Genomic DNA, 25,629 nt, shown 5'->3' with positions numbered 1-25,629 from the left:
CAATGTTAGGTGTTAGAATCCTTACAAGCTGTTAAGTCATTAGAATTGATAGAGACAATAATTATCTAATTTAGCATGGTTCAGTATGATTGATCTGATCTTGCAAGGAGATGTTATGGGCGAGAACTTGAAACAAGGTACTAAGTGGAACTGATAGAAACAATGCTTGTGTTCACACCTTTAGAGAGCTCATATAAGCAAGAAGCTCTCCGGGCCAAAGAGCACTCTGAGACATACACAAGCCCACTCTCAGAGGTGGAGTCAGATTCATTCCATCTTCCACCTTTGTGCTGGCTGGAGGCTGAAGAAAGCAGAGGCAAAGGACAAGCTGCAAGAGTTCTTGGAATCAAGGAAGGAGAAAATAAACATTTGGGATTTATCAGCTGGCTGTATTTGCAGTGATTATTACTCTGAACCGAAACTAAGGTTGCCTACAGAAAACCTCCCCAAGAAACCTGCTCAGAGAGAAAGATTATATTATATAAAAGAAGAGAACACCACAGTTAGGTGGAAGGAAAGAAGTAAGTGAGTATTTATTAAGAATTAAGAATGTATAGTTATTTGCATATTGAACCCCCTTTTAAAATATGAAGTTCTTGAGGGGAGTGATTGTTTTTGTTGTGGTAGTTTGTCTTTAATGCTCAAAGATGATCAAAATGCCATAGTCAAGGTATAGTGCATCTGGCTATGACTGATCAAAGCAACAGATCTGATTTAAGGCTAGGTAAGAAATGTGGCCCATCGACCAACATGAGCTTTGAAGGCTCTACCATAGGTCAGGCACAAATAGTTTGTATGATCATTTGGAAGGGAGATGTTTCCGAATTTGGAGATCCCAGTTTTTGTTTTTGTTTTGTTTTTGAGCTACTGCAATTCTTCTTTGCTCATAAAGCATAAAGCCTTTTTTGATGTGGGCACATCATATTGGATGTTCTTGTGCCAGTGTGTTTCATGTCTCACAATTAATACCAAAATTTTACAGAGAGATCTTGAGAGTGTCTTTGTATCACTTCTTCTGACTACCATTTAAACATATACCTTGTGCTCTCTGTAAGAGATTGATTTTACAGAGATGGGGTTATCGCAAGAATATTTTGAATACACATTATACACCAAATACTGCTGTTTTGATCTTTATTTAGCCTCAACAAAATAGGAAATGTGATTCAATACCATAATAAATAAGAAAACATATCTTCTGTAGATCGAACAAATAATATATCATTCCCTTATTACCTTTTTTCAAATGTATATAAATGCTATTGATTTAAACATTCTACTGAATTCATGGTATCTTTTTGTATACTAATAGTACAGTTTACTATCATGTGAGGAGCCATTAAATTTTTTTCAAAAGAGATTCTGAGGTTGAGAACCACTGGCCTAGTCTAAGAAACTGTCATAAAGATACCAGCTGCAGCCACAAACCAAACAACGGACAAACATGCACAGTGTAGAGAGAGCAGCTGGTGCAGGCATTGACCATCCATGCACAGATAATAATCATAGATCCTTTCATAATTGCAGGTAGAGTAAACATATAAATAAGAGAGATCAGAAAACCTGACTGAGTGATATTGGAAACCTTCTTTAGTAGAGGTCTTAGTTTCTTCACTTTTAAAATTAGGGAGTTGGACTATATGGTCTCTAAAATTTCTTTTAGCTTTACCATTTTAAACCAAAACCAAGGATGGCGCTCAGACTAGTGCCGTGCTTCTCCTGACATTGAGTTCTTGTGTTTTGACTGTTCTGAGTCTATTGGCTGTGAGGATCTCATTAGAGACCTGAACTTTGAAGCCTGGTTTTGCTATATATTCCTTTTACATATTTGTCCATGATTTTTGGATGTATCTTATAGTGTCCTTTTACTTTGGTCTCTGCCTGCGAAATGGTAGAGAAGGAGTAGAGAGGCCACAGGAGCTAAGTGTATCTGAGTTTTTCTTGTTCTAAATATTTTTTGTAGTGGAAGCTTTTATCTCATGACCAGATAACCAATCATGGAGGCAGATTGTTATTGTTGATGTACATCCTTCATTCTTGAAGAGGACCAGTGGCATAAGGAGGATGATTTCTTGACTTGCAAGTGAATTGATTTTAAGTGAGGCAGAGCTGTGCAAAGTCATCAGCCTCACTCTCTCCTCCAGAGTCATCGAAAGAGACCAGTGACAAGATGTAGATAAAGATAACTGGAGATGGTCCTATATATATTGGGAAAATCTTGGTCTTTTTAAGCTGAGATCTTTCTCAGGTCTCATTTTGTCTGAGGTTAACACCCTTTTAGTGATTTAAGGGTAGGTAAGAAACGAGGCAAAAAATGACATGTTTGCCTATTTAAAAAAAATCAGTCTCTGAGTCTGATCAGACTCTTTTGGAAGAAGATAGCCTGAATTTTCTTACCTTTGGGTAGGAGAGGCTTCTTTTGATTGTCTGTGAAGCCAGAAAAGGCTGTATCTTCAAAAATTGTCAAACTGGGTCATTTTCCCTTTCTTGCTGCTTCTAGAGGAGGTGAAGGTCCCTTCATTCCCAAGGAAGGCACTGAACCAGTGATGGGGGAAAGAATAACTTTACCAGATCTCCATTCTACTCTAGAAATGGATTTGAGGTGTTGATCTTGTTCAGTTTCATTTTTCCTCATTTTTAGGGATGGGACAGAAGCTCTACTGAATTTGTAGCCCATCATGATAACCTTAGAGCCCTAATTTCAGCCTCAATATGCTGCAGGCCATCCAGCCCATAAGGAAAGCTTAAGAGGCACAGGTGATTGGGACCCAAGCCCAAATGAGCTTTGGACTTGGAACTTGGGACTCTGCTATATAAGAAGCAAGCTAAACTATGAAACTAATCATCTTCCTCCTTCAGAATATAATGGGGTACAGCACAGAAGGTTATATTTTTCCATATTATGCTGGAACTGGGGTACAAGAGACCCCTACAATTGAGGGGATCACCATTTATAAAGGCTGGAAACAATGGCAGAAAGCCAACACATTCCCCAATCCCCTTAATTAGAATCTTGGGGAAAGTGTGAAAAATCACAAAGAGTTGGGCATGACTGAAAGAACTGAATAACATGATTGTTGAGGTTAAATATCTTTTCTTGGAGCTCAGGCCTTTATTACAAAGGGGAAAATATCTTCAAAAAAATTGCTGAAATGTTTCTCTCTTTGGGTATTAGTTTTTTTGAACCTAAACTTTCCTTCCACATCATCAGCATCATGTAGTATTTATTGTGTTCACAGGTGTTAGGTTGGCTATGTGACCTGTGACCTACCTTCTAAATCCAATTTAAGATATACCTGATAAGAGTATCTAACAGACACCATCTATGATGTTTAAATCTCCATTATATACTCTATATTTGCCCCAGAGGCATGATTAAAATGTCCAGGGTAGAATTGGACATTTTTGGAATGGTTCTCATAAATACCATTTAATAAATTGTAGCACACACATATATACATATCTGCATACACACACTCTGTGTGTGTGTGTGTGTGTGTGTGTGTGTGTGTGTGTGTGTGTATAGATGTATTCTGAAAAAACTGCAAAGCACCCTCAGTTTTGGGAGAAGCTTGATAAGGAAGAAACAGCTTTGGGTTGAAATGTAGCTTGGTCTCTAATTTGTGTGTGACTTTGGGCAAATCACTTAATTTCTCTATGCCTCAAGTTCTTCAGGTACAAAAATTGGAAAATAACCCTTAGAACAATCTTCACTCGTCCTCTCTCCCACCCTCCTTGTTGTGATGATTAAATGAGATTCAGCTCTGGAACCATAAAATGTACTTTACCTGTAAGCTACACATGGCACCCCCTTTTGGTACTTGGGGTTCTTTTGTTTTTTTGTTTGTTTGTATACCCATAGGATTATGGGATTTCACTTAGGAAAGACAGACACCATTTTAAAAAAATACTTTAACTTTAACTGTGTTTAAAAAACTTTAACACTTTAAGAATGGGAAAATTTGGATCCACATAACTGGAGTTGCTTCTCCAAGGTCATAGAGAACTGTCTAAAAAAACCAAACCCAAACAACAAAAACCTCTTATTTTTAGTGCTCTTTTGTATTTACTACATCTTCATTTCTGAATACTTTTTCTCTTTCCCTCTTCTCCCCACAGTGAACTAATCCTTATAATAAAAATTAAAAATTAAAGAAAATAAAGAGCAATTCAGCAAAAGTAACAGCTGCATCTGACACTATATTCAACATTCCCCTCTCATTGTCTCCCAATAGATGCCAAGGGGGGAGGGAGTTGCATTTTTCCAACAAGTCTGTGGGGCCAAGCTTGACTCTTATGATTCCATGGCAGCTATCACTTTTGAAATAAAATACAACACAGCTTTTATCTCTCTCTTTTTGGACACTGCCACAAAATAGTAAGGAATGGTTTATTTTCAACTTTTCCTCGACAGCTGTATCTATATCTATACTTATGTACACACATACATATATATGTATACACACACACACACCACACACACACACACACACACACACACATATATATCTTTTTTTTTTTTAAATAGGAGATCACATTTAGCCCTTATCAGGGCCACCACTCATGCCGGCCTGGAACTGGACCAGGAGGGAGGAGGGGTTAGGGGGACGGTATGGTTGTGAAAGAGGAAATGTCAGTTTCAGAGGAAAAGGGAGACAAATATATTATAAGTGTGCATGCATTAACGTATGAGAAAGGGGGTGCTTACAAATAAGAAAGCAGCAGGTGAAAGGCTGAGAAAAATGAATTAATCAGAGATTTGGCAATAGGAAGATCTACAAAAATAGTTTTTAATAGAAAGTACCAAAGGAATATTAGTTACCCAAAGGATGGGTGAGGGGCGCCCTTTCTTCCCCTCTTTTCTTCACCTACCCCGCCCTGCATCTCACAACCTACACACTCCTCAGTCCGGAAACTGCCACAGGCCTGGGCTACCCCTCCCCGGGGGGCGGAGGAGGGTTTATCAGACCGCTCAGGAGAAGCCCCAGTCCTCAGTCCCGGAGAGATACATAGGGCCCTGCGTTTCCCCTTAAAAGAGGCGCTGCTAAACCTAGAACAGGGGACCCGACGATTATGGTCCGCGAAGGCAGGGACCCTTGGAGAGGCGTCTGCAGTAACGGCCCCTTCTCCTTATTGCAGGGGCAGCAGGGCTGTTTTTTCCTTCTCCTCCTCCTCCAGCTGCTGCTGGTGCAGCTGTTGCGCCCAGCTGGCCGCGCCCTGGGCGCCCCGGGTAAGTGAGCAGGCTTCCCTGCAGCTGGGCACCACTGAGGGCGGATGGAGACTAGGGCGGCTCCCGGGGGCCGGAGCCCGAGCACTTTATAGCGCGTGTAGCCCCGGGGAAAGACAGACACACCCATCTCCAGAACACCCAGAGGTGTAAGGAATTGCACCCACCTAACCCTGTTGACCTAGGTACAACTCCAAAGGCCCCCTGTCTCTGGAACAGAATGATATGGTTATTTTTAATCACAGTCTCTCTCTCTCTCTCTCTGTCTCTGTCTCTGTCTCTGTCTCTGTCTGTCTCTGTATGTCTCTCTGTGTCTCTCTGTCTCTCCATCTCTCTCTCTCAAATGTGTGCGAGTATATATATGTATGTATATATGTACACACACACACATATACATACATACACTCACACAAATACACACATACACACAGCCATCTAAACTCCACCAATATTTCTATACATTGGATGAATTAATTTTCAAGATTTGTGACATGATACAAGGTTTTGCTGCAATATTCCATCTCCATTTGGAAATTTCTGTAATTCATATATAATGTTTATAATATATAAATCACATATAAATATCTAATATAAAAATATAATCAGCATATTTTCATATTTAATTCATACACATCCATGGAATATAAATACACATGCATATAGTGCCTGACACATAGTAAGCACTTAATAAATGCATGTTGAGTGTTGACTAACTTAATCAATATTTATTGAATGTTCACTATGTATAAGAAAGAGGCTAGGGGATTTGCAAAGACAAAAAGTCTAAGATGTGAGTATTTTCTGGTACTCGAGTCCTTTTGTTTGTACTTTTTGATCCCCTGCATTCAGTTCCTATCAAAATGTCCATGCTTCCTTCAAGACCCAGAGCAAATGATATCTCCTTCATGAAGCCTAGGGAGAACTGATTACTTCTACATTTGCGCTCCTAGTGCTACATCTTCATGTTTACTAATGAATATTCATTTTACCTTAATTTATAGCTATTTTTATCAGTATCTATTATTTCTCCTGCCAAATTTTAAGCTCCCTGAAATCAAGGACTATGTCTTATTTTTCTGTGTATTGTGCCGACACAATGAAACCTAGGAAATGGTTCAGATTTGTAAGTTGTTTCACTATAATAATTTGTCAGTTTTATCCTTATTTTTAGTTTTCTGCCAAACTTTTCTCTGTGCTTCTGGGAAAAAATTCTAGCTCATTGATGACTTTAATGATCTTTGCAATGTTTGACTTCTCCACACTAATAGGTCTCTCAGTCATTGAAGTATTCTCTTTAAATGCTGTAACTTTCACAGAGTAATATCATTCTTAAAACCATGACAAAATAGAGAAGAGAAATACATATCAATGACATGAGAGGTAGCACTCAATTCACAGAGAACTAATTAAATTTAGGGAGTTATCTTATTTTATCTGGTCAGATGTTCTGAATCAGCGTATTGTCAATAAAACCACATATGAATAAAATATTGCTGTCTCAGAATAAAATCATATCAAAACTCTTGCATGTCCCAAGTGATTTGCCAATTTGTTACAGTGAGAAATTGCTAAGATTTCCTATTTCCCCAAATAGGGATATTTATATTTTAATAGGGGACTGTGTCTAAATCTAAAGAAATGACTACTTTCTATGGATTAATGAGATAGGGAAGAGTTTTCCTTTCTTTTCCCACTTAAGTAGGTAAGCCTTCTTCTCTATGTTCAAATAATGGCACTAAGGTGGTTAAATGAAAGGTATATATTGAAAAAGGAAGATCTCTGCTCTCATTCTAGCTTTGCCATTTATTTATTTATTTAGCCCCCACCTTTTTTTTGAGACACAATTGGGATTAAATATCTTACCCAGAGTTCCACAGCTAGTAAATATCAAGTGTCTGAGGTTGGATTTGAACTCAGGTCCTCCTGACTTCATGGCTGGTGCCCTATCCACTATGCCATCTAGATGCCCTGCTTTGCCATTTATTAGCTATGTAATCTTGATCTACTAAGTTTACTAGCAATTAGCATTTATCAAGCACCTACTATGTGCCAGGCTTTGTGCTAAGCATCAGGGATACAAAGAAAGGCAAAAAACCAGCCGTTGTTCTCAAGGAGATGATATCAAGAATAATGAGGGAAATGATATGCCAACAATTATTTATTTAAGCTTTCTGGACTTTACTTAATTTCTAAAATGAAGGAGTTTATTAAGTCATTTTTCAATTGTGTCCAATTTTCTGTGACCCTATTTAGGGTTTTCTTGGTAGAGACACTGGAGTTGTTTATTATTTCAGCTTATTTTACAGATGAAGAAACTGAAGCACACAGAATGAAGTGACTTGCCCAAAGTCACAACCAGTGAATTCTGAGGCTGGATTTGAATTCATAAAGATGAGTCTTCTAAGTCCGCATTCACTTTGCCCAAAATAAGAGGGTTAGAGTCAATAATATCTTTTCTAACTATAATACTTTCTTCTGTGAAATAATATCGTGCAGGAAAATGTTTAATGCTGTCACCTGTATACATGTGTTTATGTCCAAAGACCCAGTGTGTTGCTGTTTGTTGTGCATACTTCTCCCAAAGAATGCTTTACTCTTTGGGTATGGTCATTTGCCTTATTGAAGTAATTGGTCCATATTTACCATGTTATTCTTCTAACACAGTTAATATGGGTAAAGAAAGCAGGTGCATACTCAGAAATTGATAACATGGGAGGGAACTACTTCAGGAATTATAATCTTGCTTGAGGGGAAGTCACTTTTTATATACAATTTATTAACTGAGGACAATGAGGAGTTGGTCTGGTGTGTTATGGCCTTAAGGGAGGTATCCTTGGAAAGCAAAACAAATTCAAACCAAACTTGGTTGTTGATCTAGGTCTGTCTGTAGTCATTGTTGAATTAATTGATTTTTTTTTAGTTATTCATTAGTCAGACATTATAAGTGGACTTTCAGTATTAATTACACATGAGAAGTTGGGACAAACAGTTACTTGGCAGACAGATGGTTAGGTACTAGCTGACCATGAGCTCGATGAGGCAACATGAGTGTGACACAATTGTTATGAAAGCTAATGCCATTTTAGGCTAATTTAAAGGTAGCACTTAGATCAAGTAAGGTGATAACCTTACAATTCTCTGTACTGGTGGTTTGTATTAGTTTCACTACTTTTTCTCTCCCTTCTTTTATTTGTGTTTACTGTTTAATTTTCTTTGTCACATAAGTCTTTTTATTTGCTTTGTACATATATTTAGTTGATTTTTAAATGTACATATTATATATAACAAAATATAAATATATATTAACATGTATATTTATTTTATTTTGTACATACATTTTATTGTTGAGTTTTATATTTTTCTCATTCACATATAAAATTTTAACTTTTTTTTTTTTTTTTTTTTTTTTGCTGAGGCAATTGGAGTTAAGTGACTTGCCCAGGATCACACAGTTAAATATTAAGTATCTGAGGTCAGAGGTGAACTCGGATCCTCCTGAATTCAGGGTCAGCACCCTATGTACTACACCATATAATTGCCCTTTAAGATTCATTCTTAAGAATTTTGAGTTCCAAATTCCTCCCTTCTCCCTCCCTTGAGAAGGCAAGTAATTTGCTATTGTTAAATATATGCAGGTTTGCAAAACATTTCCACATTACCTATATTGGAAAAGAAGATGCAGACCAAAAAAAAAAAAAAACAAAAAAAAACCCAACTCCTAAAATAATAAAGTAAAAATAAAGTGTGCTTCAATCTGCATTAAGACTCCATCAGTTATTTTTCTGGTAGTGGATAGCATTTTTTATCATAAGTTTTTTGGATCCTATAGCTAGTATTGAATAATAAATTAGTTTAAATAGCACTGTTATTTTTATTGTATTGGTAAATGTCATGCTTAGGGGATAGCAGTCAAGTTATCAAAGTGTCTTGAAATCATGTATTCTGGGTCAGACCTAACTTAAGCTTTTCCAATGGTACAGATTCAGAATTAGAATGCAGTGTAATACTAACTATACAATGAATTGAAAACTACTTAGAACAAGGTTAAAAAAGATACAGGTCTTAGTTCTACGAAGAATTATTATGCTGTTCCTTTTACTTCCACTTTCAGACATTGGGTCAGAAAGGAAACTGCAGGGAAATGAAAATTCCACTAAATCTTCAGAGCTCCAATGGGAGAGCATAGACTGGACTTTTTATACTTTTGAGTAGTAAGAAAGACAAACCAGTTATTCACTTTGAATAACTGAGCCAATCCAAATCTATAGATGATCTCCCAGTCCTCTTAAAAGGAAATCAGCTCAGAATACATAAAATACACATTGTTCCTACCATATTTTTCCCTGTAGACCAAGTGCTCCCCAAATTTCTAAGTGATCTTCACTACTGTAATGGTCTTAAAACAGTTTTGATCTCAGGAGGAAGCCCAGCATAAAGAACACTGCTGGAAAAACTTAATGCAAATATAAGAACACAAAACCATTTTTTCAAAAAATCCTTTAAAAAATACAATCCACACAATGGTGATTGTTAGAGGAAGTCCCTAAAGGGTCTTCCAATGTAAAAAACAAAACAAAACAAAGATGAATGGGACCAGCACCAGGATTATCAAGGCTACAACATCAGTGCTGATGCCTCTAGCATCATTGCCAATTGCCATAGAGACTAGATCAGAGACATCATCACAAGATAATTAAGAGCTCATAAGCCATAGTCATGCAGTTTACTCATGGGCCTGAGTTAAAACCAAAACTTGCTTTGTCCTGCTATCCACTTAGTGTTCCCTGTCCCATTTGCCAAAATCTCCTTTTTTCCAGGAGGCTCATGAGCAGAATTTCTGCCCCATGATCCATTACTGAGGAACAAACTCCTTCTTCCATTGTGCTTAGGTGAAGATTCCCTCTCAATTTTATTCAGGGGTTTGGGATTGATACCAAGTTAGCCAAAGGATTCCCTTTCTTCCAGGTGAATTCACTTTCCCATAATGATGTAAAATTTTTTTTTCATAACTGGACCTGAGCAGTCATTAATTCAGTTATGGTAGATAACCTCGGATTTAGGGCTCCTGGCAAATCTTTCTTATGGGCTAAGCTGTAAATTCATTATTAGCATGTGAGGGACAGAGCAGAGGTATGGGACAGATAGGAATTTTATTTATATTGATTCATAGGAAATACCATTGATCTGTCCTGGAGGGTATTGGCCTGAACAATTCTCTTTGGGGTCAGGACCAATGAAAGAATTTTGCTTATCCTTCTTCTTCTTCCTTTTTTAAAAATAACTTTTTATCAACAGAACTCATATCAGGGTAATTTTTTACAACATTATCCCTTGCACTCACTTCTGTTCCGATATTTTCCTCTCCTTCCCTTCACCTCCTCCCCCAGATGGCAAGCAGTGCTATACATGTTAAATATGTCGCAGTATATCCTAGATACAATATATGTGTGCAGAACTGAACAGTTCTCTTGTTGAACAGGGAGAATTGGATTCAGAAGGTAGAAATAACCCGGGAAGAAAAACAAAATGCAAACAGTTTACATTCATTTTCCAGTGTTCTGTCCATCATTGATCAGTTGGAATTGAGTTAAATCTCTTTGTCGAAGAAATCTACTTCCATCAGAATACATCCTCATACAGTAGCGTTGTTGAAGTATATAATGATCTCCTGGTTCTGCTCATTTCACTCAGCATCAGTTCATGTAAGTTTCTCCAAGCCTCTCTGTATTCATCCTGTTGGTCATTTCTTACAGAACAATAATATTCCATAACATTCATATACCACAATTTACCCAACCATTCTCCAATTGATGGCATCCATTCATTTTCCAGCTTCTAGCCACTACAAACAGGGCTGCCACAAACATTTTGGCACATACAAGTTCCTTTCCCTTCTTTAGTATCTCTTTGGGGTATAAGCCCAATAGTAACACTGCTGGATCAAAGGGTATACACAGTTTGATAACTTTTTGGGCATAATTCCAGATTGCTCTCCAGAATGGTTGGATTCGTTCACAGTTCCACCAACAATGCATCAGTGTCCCAGTTTTCCCACATCCCCTCCAACATTCATCATTATTTTTTCCTGTCATCTTAGCCAATCTGACAGGTGTGTAGGGGTATCTCAGAATTGTCTTAATTTGCATTTCTCTGATCAATAGTGATTTGGAACACTCTTTCATATGAGTGGAAATAGTTTCAATTTCATCATCTGATAATATCCTTTGACCATTTACCAATTGGAGAATGGCTTGATTTCTTATAAATTAGAGTCAGTTCTCTATATATTTTGGAAATGAGGCTTTTATCAGAACCCTTAACTGTGAAGATGTTTTCCCAGTTTGTTGCTTCCCTTCTAATCTTGTTTGCATTAGTTTTGTTTGCACAAAAGGTTTTTAATTTGATGTAATCAAAATTTTCTATTTTGTGATCAGTAATGGTCTCTAGTTCATCTCTGGTCACAAATTTCTTCCTCCTTCACAAGTCTGAGAGATAAACTATCCTATGTTCTTCTACTTTATTTATAATCTCGTTCTTTATGCCTAAATCATGGACCCATTTTGATTTTATCTTGGTATACAGTGTTAAGTGTGGGTCCATTTTGCTTATCCTTCTTATTATCTACAGTTGTCTCCTACTACCAACAGCTCTATCCAGAGCTGTTAGGAGGGCATATTGGTATCCATGAGAGACATTAAAAGCTCTCTGATGAATTGTAGAGGGCATATAATGTTTTATCCATCCCAAAGCACTTTCCAAATTTTTTATTCCTTAGTCCCCCAAATTCTTTGTAGGATCCAAGAAACTACTGTTCTAGAACTATCTTCCTTCTTTTTGTGGTATAGATTTACTATAGACATAACATCTGGAAGATAGGATATCCAGGCTTAACATTCAGGGATGGGATGATAAAATTGTTTTAAAAGTCTGGATTAGTATTCAATAATCCCAGCAGCTTGAGGATGGTATGAGACATGGAAAACCCATTGGATGTGAACCCAATTGTAGTGAGTCTAATCTTGGATGTACATAACAGTAAAGGGAGTAGTATGAAGAGATCCATAAGAAGGATGTGCTCTGTAAGAATTTTTCAGATGTTCACCACAATGGTGAATTTAACTGGCTCTTTAATTTTATATCTTGAAGAGGAATTTATTGCAACAAAGGCAAAATCTTTATCCTGAGTTAGGAAGAATAAGACCACTTTTTACCAACCCCAGGTAAGGTGGGATCCTGCCATCCTAATCCTTCAAAGGCATTTGTCCTTAGTAAAGTGAATTATATGGTCTTGTCTCACCACAGTTTAGTGTCATGTTCCCCAATTTTAGATTGATGATGAACCCAATCCCCAATTTCTGCTCTTTTCATTAGAGCATCAATTTGATTACTCAATTAATAATGTCTCTGATAAGCACTAACATGCCTTAAAAACAACTCTATATGATGAGAAGTGTTATCCAGACTATCCTGCATTACTCTATGTATAAGTGGCAAATCTGAATGAAGGGAGATGGTTCCATAGCAATGAGGGCTCAGTAATAGTCCAGAAACTGATTTTCAGAATTGCTAATTGCTGGAGATACAAAGAAAACCCAAATACAGCTGTTCATGAGGAAGCCACAGTCAGAGACAATATGCAAACAACTATATACATACACACAGACATACAAATGCATAAAAATAAATTGGAGGTAGTCTTAGGGGGTAGCCAGGTGGTGCTTTGCTGAACCTGGAGTTGGGAAGACCTGAATTCAAATCCAGACTCAAATCCATCTTACTGGGATCTACTGGGTCACTTAACCCTGTTTGCTTCAGTTTCTTCACTGCAAAATGAGCTAAAGAAGGAAATGGCAAACTTTATTTCTCCAGTACTCCAGCATCTTTGCTGAGAAAACACCCAAAAGGAATCATGAAGAATAGCACATGATTGAAAAATGGCTACTGTCTTAGAGGGAAGATATTAAAATTAAGGAGAATTGGAAAATTAAGGAGGTGAAACTAGTTGAAATTTGAAGGATATCAGAAAAACTAGGAGGCAGAGATGAGGAAGGAGAGCTTTCCAGGGATGGGCACAGCCAATGACTCCCAGGAATAACCAATATTTAGACCCATGATGCACTTCCTTTGATTAGCCTTGGGGCAAGGCATATTTCTCCACCCCGACTTGAACAAGGGTGCTACTTCTCTTGATAAGTAGGTGATTCATCATTTGCTGACAGAGGTATTATTAAAACTGTATTGAGACATCAAAGACCATGGAATTAAAGGTTCTTCCATTCAGAACTTCTGACTGAAATTAGAATACCCCTAAAGAAATATTGAGGTAGAAGAATAGTCCAGGTGTCTATGTCTAGCAGCCTTTTTAGAACTAGTTTTAGGGGAATCTAAACCCTTCTTCCCCTAAGTAGACTCAGCCAACAACCCCTCAGGCCTGGTTATCAAGACTGGTGGGAGGAGGGCTTTGGGGGATGTCCCAAATCTGAGTTAAGCAGAAGAACCTTTAAATTAAGGTCTTTGATGTTCCAATACAATTTTAATAATACCTCTGTAGGCCGACGATTAATCATCTGCTTGTCGGCTCCTTTCAAGAGTGATACCCACGTCTTCTTTCAGGACAAAATATTGTCACTTTCTGTCCATCTAATTCTGTACAGCACTTCTCATTATCTCCAATTTGTATTGATGGCTCCATTTGCTTAGGTAGCTACTCAGCACATTCCAGCTGATTCACCTAATTTTGCAATAGCAAATACTCTGTAAACTCTTTAATCTGATGGACTTCACAGCTGAAGGAAATTCGGCATTACTACTCTTAGGTCATATTCTCATTAACTATCATTCTTTTTTTTAAAATATATAATAGCTTTTTATTTTTCAAAATATATGCGAAGATAATTTTCAATACTCACTCCAGAAAAACCTTGTGTTCCAAATTTTCTTCTCTCTTTTCCCCTTTCTTCCCCTAGACAACAAGCAATCCAACACAGACTAAACATGTGCAATTCTTCTAAACACATTTCTCACACTTCACTTAGCATCAGTTCACGTAAATCTCTCCAGGCCTTTCTGAAAGTAGTGCTTATCATTTCTTACAGAACAATAATATTCCATTACATTCATATATCATAACTTATTCAGCCACCCCCCCACTGTTGGGCAACCACTCAGTTTCCAGTTTCTTGCCACTACAAAAAGAGTTGCTACAAACATTTTTGCACATGTGGTCCTTTTCCCTTTTTTAATGATCTTTTTGGGATACAGGCTCAGTAGAGGCTCTGCTGGATCAAAGAGTAGGCACAATTAACTATCGTTCTAATGAGTTATTGGCTAGCTGTTCAGACTTCTTCAGTAATCCTCCAGATTGCCTCATGGTACAAACCTGTCTACCCTCTGAGCCACTTTTAGAGGAACTTCTTGCTGGGGAGTGGTATCATAGGAAATAGTAATAGGATCAATTGAAAGTTTTCTTAGTACCAGAGAGGTTCCCAATTCTTATTGTCACTTCTATTCCCACCATCTTTCCTTATCACCTTAATCTCAATGAGATTTAACACATTCTTCAGCTAGACCTCTAAATCAAATGCTATGTTTCCAAGCCTATTGATTTTTGCCCATGAATATTGAACTTTTCAATTTAATTCAATTTAGAAGAATTTAGTTTAATTTAGTTTTGGCCTCCCTGCCTTCTAGGTATGAGCCTTAAAAACTAAAAATGCCTTCATGCCTTTCCTTGGGTACTGAATATACACACAATTTTGATTTCTCCTTGTTTTCTATTTATTGATGATCCAGCTTTCCTAAAAATTTAGGAAGAGCCAAATACTGGTCTTTGCTATATTTTTATTTTCCCCTGTCAAGGTTCTTAAGCATCCAGTGGTCTAATTCTATGCAGTTATTGAAATGTCTCTTAGTATTTCAGAGAGCCTGATAGCATTATAGCCACAAGTATCAGGCAGGCCCTTCAGTTATCTTACTGGACCATCTTTTTTCCTGATTCAATAACAGAATGAAATCCAAAGATATTGCAGTCTACCTTAGGCAACCAATGACAAATATTCTGAGTCAACAGTGAAACAGTAAAATAACACCTTACTTATGGACAATAAAATGAAATTAAAACAAATTTACTTAAAATAGCATTAAAAAGGCTATAATCCTGCTCAAAAAGTTATCAAATTGTGCAAATCCTTTGATCCAGCAGTGTTACTACTGGGCTTATGTCCCAAAGAGATCTTAAAGAAGGGAAAAGGACCTGTATGTGCAAGAATTTTGTGGCAGCCCTCTTTGTAGAGGCCAGAAACTGGAAACTGAGTAGATGTCCATCAATTGGAGAGTGGCTGAATAAATTGTGGTATATGAATATTATGGAATATTATTATTCGGTAAGAAATGAGCAACAGGGTGATTTCAGAAAGGCTTGGAGAGACTTACATGAACTGATGCTGAGTGAAATGAGCAGGGCCAGGAGATCATTATATACTTCAACAACAATACTATATGATGATCAATTCTGATGGACCTGGCCATCTTCATCAATGAGATGAACCAAGTCAGTTCCAATAGAGCAGTAATAAACTGAACCAGCTACGCCCAGCGAAAGAATTCTGGGAGATTGACTAAGAACTATTACATTGAATTCCCAATCCCTATATTTTTGCCCACCTGCATTTTTGATTTCCTTCACAGGCTAATAATTGTACAATATTTCAGAGTCCGATTCTTTTTGTACAGCAAAATGTTTGGACATGTATACTTATTTTGTATTTAATTTATACTTTAACATATTTAGCATGTATTGGTCATCCTGCCATCTAGGGGAGGGGAGTAGAGGGAAGGAGGGGAAAAATTGGAACGAAAGGTTTGGCAATTGTCAATGCTGTAAAATTACCCATGCATATAACTTGTAAATAAAAAGCTATTAAAAATTTTAAAAAAGGGATATAATCCTTTGATAGTTAAAATGAAACATTACTTGCTTGTCTCTCCACAATCACCATAACAGCAGTATTACAGGGTCAGAAAAGTATTTCTTTTACATAATGAGAATTCTGTTAAATCTCCAGTTTAGAAACTCTCCATAGGCTGAATTTTTAATTCTTTAGGCATCAAGGAAGCTATACCAATGATTCAAAACTAAATTCTCTTGACATCCCAAAGATTACCTCTCTGTCCACTTAAAGAGAAACCTGCCTAACCTCAATGTAGTAGCTGCTCCTACCACATCATGTTTTATGAGGTATAATTAGGAGAATTGGGAAAGTTTATGCTGATGTAATTGTATTTAAACAACTACTTATTATTGTTTCAGAGAACAGAAGTTAAAGGAAAAGAAATTTTGACTCAGTCTGACACAGTAGAAAGAGCATTGTCATTTCTGGAAATAACAATTGTCACAATCCATAGAAAATATTTTATAATCTAGAATATTGTATAGGATCATTTACTTAAATGTTTCCTATCACACTTAAAAGTTCACCTTTTTCTTGGGATAGTGGCAATTTTCACAGAATTACCAAAACAAACCATCGAATCTTAGAATTAGGAGCACCCTGAGGAAGCAAAGAGGTAAAAATGAAACAGTTCTTGCTCTCAAGGAATTTACATTCTATGGAAGAAAACAACACACATACTTAAAATAGAAACAAAAGATATGTAGAGTATCTGTCCAACCGTACTCAAAGAATTTCCTCTTAGAACATCACTGATCAGTTGTCATTTGGGTTATACTAGTTCCTATCCTTTACATGAGGGTCAAGTATTATTGCTAAGTATGGCCTTATTCTTGCTCAAGAAGCTGCAGCCATGCCTTTTTGCTTTAGGATAAAATACCTACTCTTTTTTTTTGAGGGGGGCGATTTAGAGATTTTCCCACTCTGGACTACAGATTATATTTCTAGAGTTATGACACTTGATTAATACTTGTTCTTTGGACGGCTCCAACTTTTACCTTCCTGCCTTAGCAGAGGCTGTTCCATATACTTGAAATAAATTACCCCTTAAAATCCTATTTTCCTTCAGCATTCAGTTCAATCTGCAACCCCTTCTAAGAAGTCTCTCCTTGTTCCCCTAGTAGGCAAGGTCTCCATTCCCCTCTCCCAATTTCTTTGTATATATTTTAAATTTAATTTTCTATGTATATGTTGTTTATTCCCAATAGAATGAAATATCTTTGAGGGTAGGGACTATTTCATCTTTCTTATTGTATCTTAAGCATCACATTTTTGTGGTTAAGTCATTTTCATTTGTGCCCAACTCTCTTTGACCGTACTTCAGATTTTCTTGGCAGAGATATTGGATCGGTTTTCCATTCCTTTTTTTAGCTCACTTTACAGATGAGAAATTGAGGCAAACGGGGTTAAGTGACTTGACCCAGATTACACAGCTAATAGGTGGTTGAGGCTAGATTTTAATTTATAAAATGAGTCTTCCTGACTCCAGATTGGGTCCTCTACCGATAGCACCATCTTGTTGTCTCTGGTAAGCATTTAATACATTCTTAACTGGTTGAATTGAAAACAACCAGGAAAGGGGAACCTATTCTGTCCTCAAACAGCCTATTGCACTTTTGGATCGCTCTGATTGGGTACAAATTTTTCTTGACATTAAGTCTAGTCTTTAAAATATTACCCCTAGTTATGCTTTCTGGGGCTAAGCAGGCCAAAACAAGTTCTTCTTCCATATATTAGCCTTTCATAGACCTGGAGATCAACTGTTCCCCAAATCTTTATGCTAAACTAATCTTTAATTCCTTTAATCATGTGACCTTTCACTGTCTTCTGAACAATTTCCCCCTCCTCCTCCTTTTTTGATTTAACTAATATAAGAATTTTCAGTATATAGATCCTTTCTTACATGGTAGCAAAGCTACTGCTTTGGCACTTTTAATCTTAGAGAATTAGGCACTGAACTACTAAGTAACTTTCCTGGAGTTACACATTTAATATGTGTTAATGATAGATCTTCCTCATTCTAGGTTAGCTCTCCATTAGATTATTAGTTTCTTGAAGGCAGGAGCTGTTTTTGCCTTTCTTTGTTTCACTAAGGCTTAATGCAGTGCTCCTGTGGCATAGAAAACATTTGATAATGTTTTGATATTTCCTCTCCAGTGTGAATCCTGGCTGTGCCACTGACTTCACGTGTGACCTTGGACATGGATTTCATCTCTTTAGACCCTGGTTTTCATATCTATAAAATGAGATGGTTGTACAATCTGGAGAGTCAATGTGATAACTTTGAACTCTGATATTCTACGTCTGGATAGAGGGGACTCAAAATTGATAGTTCATTGAATTTGACTGAATCAAATAAAATTGAATTCAAGTTGGGTTCTCAGAGACTTTAGTCAAATTCCTTTACTTCTCTTTAGCTTGTATGCTTATTAGTATAATGAAGGGTTGGACGACCTCTAAAGTTTTCTCTAGCTCTGATATCTTAAGAGTTTTCTTTTCTTTCCTTCTTAATAGTATTTTATTTTCCCAAATGCAAGTAAAGATAGTTTTCGACATTCATTTTTCTAAGACTTTGTGTTGCAAATTTTTTCTCCCTTCCTCCCTTATTTCCTCCCTCGCCAATACAGTAAGCAATCTGATATAGGTCAAATATATGCTGTGACAACCGTGCTACCACCCCAGACACCCCAGAATCAGCCAGAGTCAGGATAAGCAAAAGTCCTTAGTCTTTATTCTTGGTCTTTAGACGCAGGATTGACCAGGATGGAAGCAGAATATCCATGACCACCTTCTTCCTCGTCTACCACAAAGAGTGACCCTGGCTTGTCTTACTCCTCCCCTAGTCCTCCTACAATCCTCTGTATACACCAATCATTGAGCCATCACAGGATAGTGGGAAGGACCGTTTTCCAAGCATATGCCCATAAGTATTGTCCAATCAGTAATTAGTCCTAAGTGCTTGAACAGACCTCAGTGCAATGACTCAAGAGTTTCAGCCCTGCACAATGTGCAATCCATTTAGACATATTTTCATATTTGTCATGTTATGCAAAAAAAATCACTAAAAAAGAAAAATACATGAGAAAGAAAAAACAGACAAACAACAATAAAAATGTGAAAATTCACATTCACCCTCCATAGTTCTCTCTCTGGATAAAGACTGTATTGTCCATCCCAAATCTATCAGAATTGTCTTGAGTCACTACATTGTTGAAAAAAGTCAAGTCCATCACAGTTGACCAACACATAATCTTGTTGTTGCCATATATAATGATCTCCTGGTTCAGTTAATTTCACTTAGCCTACATTTTTGTGCAGGGTTCTTTTCCCCTTAAGAGTCTTCTTTTCCTTTCCCCCCTGCCTTGTGCTTTCCCAAGCCATTTGCCTTTTCATATTCCTTAGATGAAATGAGAGTCACCAACTCTATTCCCTCTGATGAGACAGAACACTATCAGGTCTTATCATCTGTATTGCCACTGCCTCTGAAGATCCTCTAGCCTAACCGTTTGCCCTGTCTCTGTGCTCTCTAGACTCCCAGCACTGAAATCTGACTTACTGATGAAACCTGGCCACCCTGAGTCTTATCTTCTGCCCCACTGCTGAACCCTTAGGACATTCAGACCTGAAAAATATAATCCCCTGAAAATGAATTTCCTGTTATTTCTTATCTTCCCCAGTAAAAATGTGAGATTCTTCATAGAGAGCACAGACTTGTTTTTTTCTCTATTCTCAGTGCTTGGCAGGTAGTAAGTGCTTAACAAATGCTTTTTCATTCATTCATTCATGGTACAAACCAGGTAGCAAGGGAATTGTTTGTCCCATCTAAGAGAGTAAATCATTTAAAAATAATTTAATAGCTATATTTTTGTTTTTCATACAATAAACACTTCCCAACAGACATTCAAACAACTCCCCCCAACAAAATAAATTCCCTGAAAGGTTGAACAAAATTACTATGACTGTCTCAAGTAGTATATGCACTTTCAACTTTTGTAAGTTAATGATTATTATTTTTTTATTAAAGCTTTTTATTTTCAAAATATGTGCATGGATAATTTTTCAACATCGACCCTTGAAAAACCTTGTGTTTCAATTTCCCCCCTTCTCCCTCCCCTAGATGGCAAATCTAGATGGTAAAAATATGTTAAATCCAATGTATGTATACATATAAATACAATTATCTTGCTGAATGAAAAAAATCAAATCAAAAAGAAAAAAATTTAGAAAGAAAATAAAATGTAAGCAGCCAACCACAAAAAGAGTGAAAATGCTATGTTCACTCTTAAGTTCCACACTCAATTCCCACACCTCTCTCTGTGGGTGTAGATGGCTCTCTTCATCACAAGATCATTGGAACTGGCCTGAATCATCTTGTTGAAAAGAGCCATGTTCATCAGAATTGATCATCATTGTATAATCTTCTTGTTGCCGTGTACAATGATCTCCTGGTTTTGCTCATTTCAGTTAGCATCAGTTCATGTAAGTCTCTCCAGGTCTCTCTGAAATCATCCTGCTGATCATTTCTTACAAAATAATAATATTTCATACTATTGATATACCATAACTTATTCAGCCATTCTCCAACTGATGAATATCCATTCAGTTTTCAGTTTCTCCTTGCATATGTTTCAAAAATAAGAAACTTCGATAAAAAAAAAGAAAAAAAGAAAAAAGAAAAAATGTGTGCTTCAACTTTGATAGTTTGATAACAACATTGACCACCATTGTATTTAGTCTAAGGATTGTTGTTTTCTCAATGTTATCATAATATATCATTGTATCTCAATGTATATCATAATACAGTATCATAATGTTATATGTTAAGATTTGTCTGTATATATGTTTTCTTTTTAAATTCTTCACTTCCTATTGTCTTCCCATGATTCTCAAATTCTTTGAAATTATAATTATGGCATAATATTACATTTTATTTGTATGTCATAGTTTATTTGCCCATTTTCTATTCATTGGGCATATATTTTTTTTTTTTGTTTGTTTGTTTGTTTGTTTGTTTGTTTTTTTAGTTTTTACAACACATTCTTCTGAAGTCTTGAGAATTATCCATGTATATCCAAAAAATTATTCTTATGACAAATATGTCTTTGTTTTTGGTTCATAAACCCCTAAAAACCTTGTGCTAGAGAATATTTTGCTAATGTAGTTCAAATTACTATTTGTACAAAAATGCAGTAAAACTATAGTATGATAGAATAAGCTCTGCGCTGGAAACCAGAAACTTGGGTTCTTCTATTCAATTGTAAATGATGGGAGTGGATTGGACTTAATGAACTCCTATTTTTAAGGTTCTGTGATTTTCTGTTTTTTAAATATTCGCATTCTTCAGTAATTCAGATTGTATTATTACTTTCGTTAAAATGTGTGAGATGTACTTGATTATGGGTGGATAAATGTCAGCTGTTATAGGGTATAGAGAAGATCAGCTTCAGAGTCAGGAAGTTCCCCCATGTTATGAAATCACAGGGCTATTCTAGTCCCAACTCATTACATGAACTCAAATTTTACATCTGATAGAATTCTATGCTGAATATGAATTTTATGTGAAATTTATGTGAAATTCTAAGAATGGTTTATGGAGATGCTGACAACTTTAGTCAATACAAATTTGAGCCTGCATTAAAAAAAAAAAAAAAAAAAAAGAATTGCAGCATTAGTTTCAACACCAGAATATTTAGTTTAGTTGTCAGTGCCTATTTGTCATTTTGCATTCCAAACACTGCCTTGGGTACTTAGATTTGGCTCCATTTAGTGTTGAAATACTTGCATCATAGAAATGTCTGACTAGCTTTTGAGGAAGATTTCTTGGAAGCTCCAGTGGATATTGGCAATTTAGCAATCTTGTTCTCTTAATCTGTTGAGACATGTATGATTTTTCTTTTTCTAGTCCAAGCAGTGACTTCCATGGATCTATGATTTTCCCTTTGAATACATATCATAACCCCTTTATTTTCACTTCCCAATTCAATCCTTGCCATGCCTTTCCCAGTGGTATGCTGGTAAATATTTAATAAGTGATTCTTGGGGGGAGAAGGAGAAATATGTTAAACACTTTTTAAAATTTAATCTACATTATTACTATTTTCCCCTCATATTCTTAAATTTAGGTAATCAACAAAACAACAAATCAAGGTCTAGTTTGTAGCATTTACCTATTTCTTAGATATGCTGACACTGAAAATTTAACATTTGTTTCTCAAAAGACAATCCTAGCACATCCTTATATAGTATATCTATCCTAAAGACTGGAAACCTCTTTCTAGTTCTTTTAATATTTTGTTTCTACAAGTATAGTACTTGGACTATCTCTTTCCCTTAGCCCTTTTTTTTGGTCCCTGTTCATATGCAACTTTAGTATATTTTATGCCACTTCTTTAATGAAAATGTTTATTTGTAGAATAATTTATCATGTATATGTAGCATTTCTCCATTCACAAGTCCACATCTAATATCCTCCCACTGATTATTAAGTAGCCAAATTTAATTAGTTTTTATAGAGAGTTTATACTAATATGATATAATAAGAATAATTGGTATAAAAGATCTTCCCTTCCAAACTGGAACACATTCTCTTCTTTAACATGCAAGATTCTTGGGAAGACTTAGCATATGTAACTAAAGGGAAAACGCACAATTCCCTGTTATTGAACATCCTTTTCTCTGTTTGCGAAATCCTCATTAGTTGTAGCTGTCATCTGGATCCTGAGGATTGGTGCTTTAATAGAACCCTGAAGCTTCCATTCTTCAGTTTTTCCAGTTTTTTCTTCTGTGTCTCTAAGTCTCCATTGCAGATTACTGCCATTAGCTTTTGTTTTGGGGGGATTTTGCTGCTGGTTCTGGTAGACACAACCATTCTGTTGGAATCCTTACTAACTGCTAACTAATTAGAGTTGATCTAATCTTACAAGAAGATGTTTTGGGCAGAACCTGAAACAAGGTACTAAGTAGAACTAATTAATACAAGGCTTGTGTTCACACCTTTACTCATTGGAGTTCAATGAGTTCACACCTCCCTTGAAGCTCTTTGGGCCAGAGAGCACTAGCATAAATAGAGCTTCAATGGGCCAGTCAAAGAAGTTCTTCAGAGTGAAGAAGCTACAAGTCGAGATTTCACTGGAATGACATGAAGAGTGGTGCTGGCTCTGGAGGCTGAAGAAAGCAGAGGCAGAAGCAAAGGACAAAGCGGCAAGAGCTCTTGGAACTAAGCAGAGAGATAGGCCTCTAAGCTAACCGGGCTATATTGGAGATAATAAAAGATCTGAACTTTTATCACCTGGCTGCGTTTTGAGAAGAAAAAGCTCACCACACCATTCTGATGAGAAGTCCAGATCTTTTGATCATTTGGGGAGGGAGGAGAGTCAGAGTGTAGAATTCCTTATCTTCTTGCTACTCTCTGTTACAGACCCTGAGCATCTGCTTCCTCAAGGTGCTCTTGAGCCTGGAAGCACTTGAAGCTTTTTGAATGCTGTGCTCTTCAGATGCTCGGATTCCCAAATGACCTAATGTTTTGTATGTAACACTAAAGGTTGTGATTGATCCTCTTTAGCCAATCACAAGATGGTTCCTATATATTATCATCTGCTTTCATCCAGTGATCAAAGCACTTTACTTTTTCCAAATTGATCAAATCCTTGTTCATAACTGGTTTATCTCTTTACTTGATTCTGAATCTTATGTGATGAATGGGCATAAGAAAACTCATCTTTCTGTTCCTTTTAAAAATACTTTCAATTATAATTAACAATATTCTATGATTAGCAATCAGAACAGAGAATATAATGTTAAAATAGTAATCTTTTGCAGAAACTACCAATTTAGGATGGATGAAAATTTGGCATTATTTCCCAAATATGATCCAGTCCAATTTCTTCTCTTCAATTCTATCCTTAACTCATTTTCTTGTAGTACCCATTCAAACTAAAAGTATTGATGACTCTCATTTCTAAAATATTGAGAACTGACTCAAATTTATAAGAATACAACCCATTCTCCAGTTGATAAATGGTCAAAGGATATGAACAGATAATTTTCAGATGAAAAAATTAAAGCCATTTCTAGTCATATGAAAAAATTCTCGAAATCACTACTGATCAGAGAAATGCAAGTTACGACAACTCTGAGATACCACTATACAACTCTCAGATTGGCTAAGATGACAGGAAAAGATAATGATAATTGTTGGAGGGGATGTAGGAAAACTGAAACACTAATACATTGTTGGTAGAACCCATCCAACCATTCTGGAGAACAATGTGGAACTATGCCCAAAGGGCTATTGAACTATGCATACTCTTTGATCCAGCAGTATCTCTATAGGGCTTGTATCCAAAGAGATCATAAAAAAGGAAAAGGGACCCACATATGCAAAAATGTTTGTGAAAGCCCTTTTTGTAGTGGAACTGGAAATTGAGTGGTTGCCCATAATTGGGAAATGGTTGAATAAGTTATGGCATATGAATGTTATAGAATATTATTGTTCTACAAGAAACAATCAGCAGGATGATCTCAGAGAGGCCTGGAGAGATTTATGTGGGATGCTAAGTGAAGTGAGTAGAACCAAGAGAACATTATACAAAGCAATAGCAAGATTATACAATAATCAGTTCTGATGGACATGGCTCTTTTCAACAGCGAGATGATTCAGACCAGTTCCAATGGATTTGTGATGGAGAGAGCCATCTGCACCCAATGAGAGAACTGTGAGGATTGAGTGTGGATCACAGTATAGTATTTTCATTTTTTGTTGTTTACTTGCTTTTTGTTTTCTTTCTTTTTTTTTTTTTTCCTTTTTAATTTGATTTTTCTTGTGCAGCATGACAAATGTGGAAATATGTATAGAAGAATTGTACATGTCTAATATATATTGGATTACTTCTGTCTAAGGGAGGGAGTAGGAGGAAAAGAGGTGTAATGCCGGAGAAACTGAGGCAGGAGAGAGATTAGAGAATTTTTAATATTTTATTAATGGGAGAGTAAGATTGACTGGACAGGACTCTCGTCTCAGATTATCCAGTCAGACAGAGATAAGTATACTGGGACCAAGGAATCCATATTGGTCCCAGGGCTGGAGGACCCAAAGAATCCAGCGTCCAGCCTACAGCTGCCAGATGCCATTCTCCAGCCATGAATGGAAGAACCCCAACTTCTTAAATACCTTTTTGGAGACAAAGAATAGAAAGGGAGGGAAAGTTTTTTATCAGGGAGGGGAAGCCATAAAACCTAAAAATTCCAGAGACAAAGAAGTAAAGATATCATGGGTTGATCTTGGAATATTCTAAAGGATATTGTAAATCCCTAAAAGAGTCAGGAGATCTACTCTTTTATCTTGCTAATTTATAACCCGAGAGCGAATAATCCTTAGTTTTACTGGGTCAGAGACAGAACAGTTAAGGTAACTGAGACAGGGAAACTGAGTCAGGACAGTTAAAGAAAACTGTG

The 25,629-nt window shown here is 36.6% G+C and overlaps 1 protein-coding gene across 1 annotated transcript in view; it reads left to right on the top strand.

Annotated features, from left to right (window-relative positions):
- The first annotated feature begins 4,604 nt into the window (after positions 1–4,604).
- SUSD1 (sushi domain containing 1) overlaps positions 4,605–25,629 on the top strand; it is a 283,693-nt gene continuing 262,668 nt past the window's right edge. Inside the window, 1 exon segment of the mRNA XM_051961204.1 lies at positions 4,605–5,230. Coding sequence (XP_051817164.1) covers positions 5,074–5,230 — 157 coding nt within the window. The 5' untranslated portion in view covers positions 4,605–5,073.

The sequence above is a fragment of the Antechinus flavipes genome, chromosome 1 (genome assembly GCF_016432865.1).
Source record: "Antechinus flavipes isolate AdamAnt ecotype Samford, QLD, Australia chromosome 1, AdamAnt_v2, whole genome shotgun sequence".
Lineage (NCBI taxonomy): Eukaryota > Metazoa > Chordata > Mammalia > Dasyuromorphia > Dasyuridae > Antechinus > Antechinus flavipes.
The sequence above is the reverse complement of the archived record's forward strand: the minus strand, read 5'-3'. Positions and strand labels throughout refer to the sequence as shown.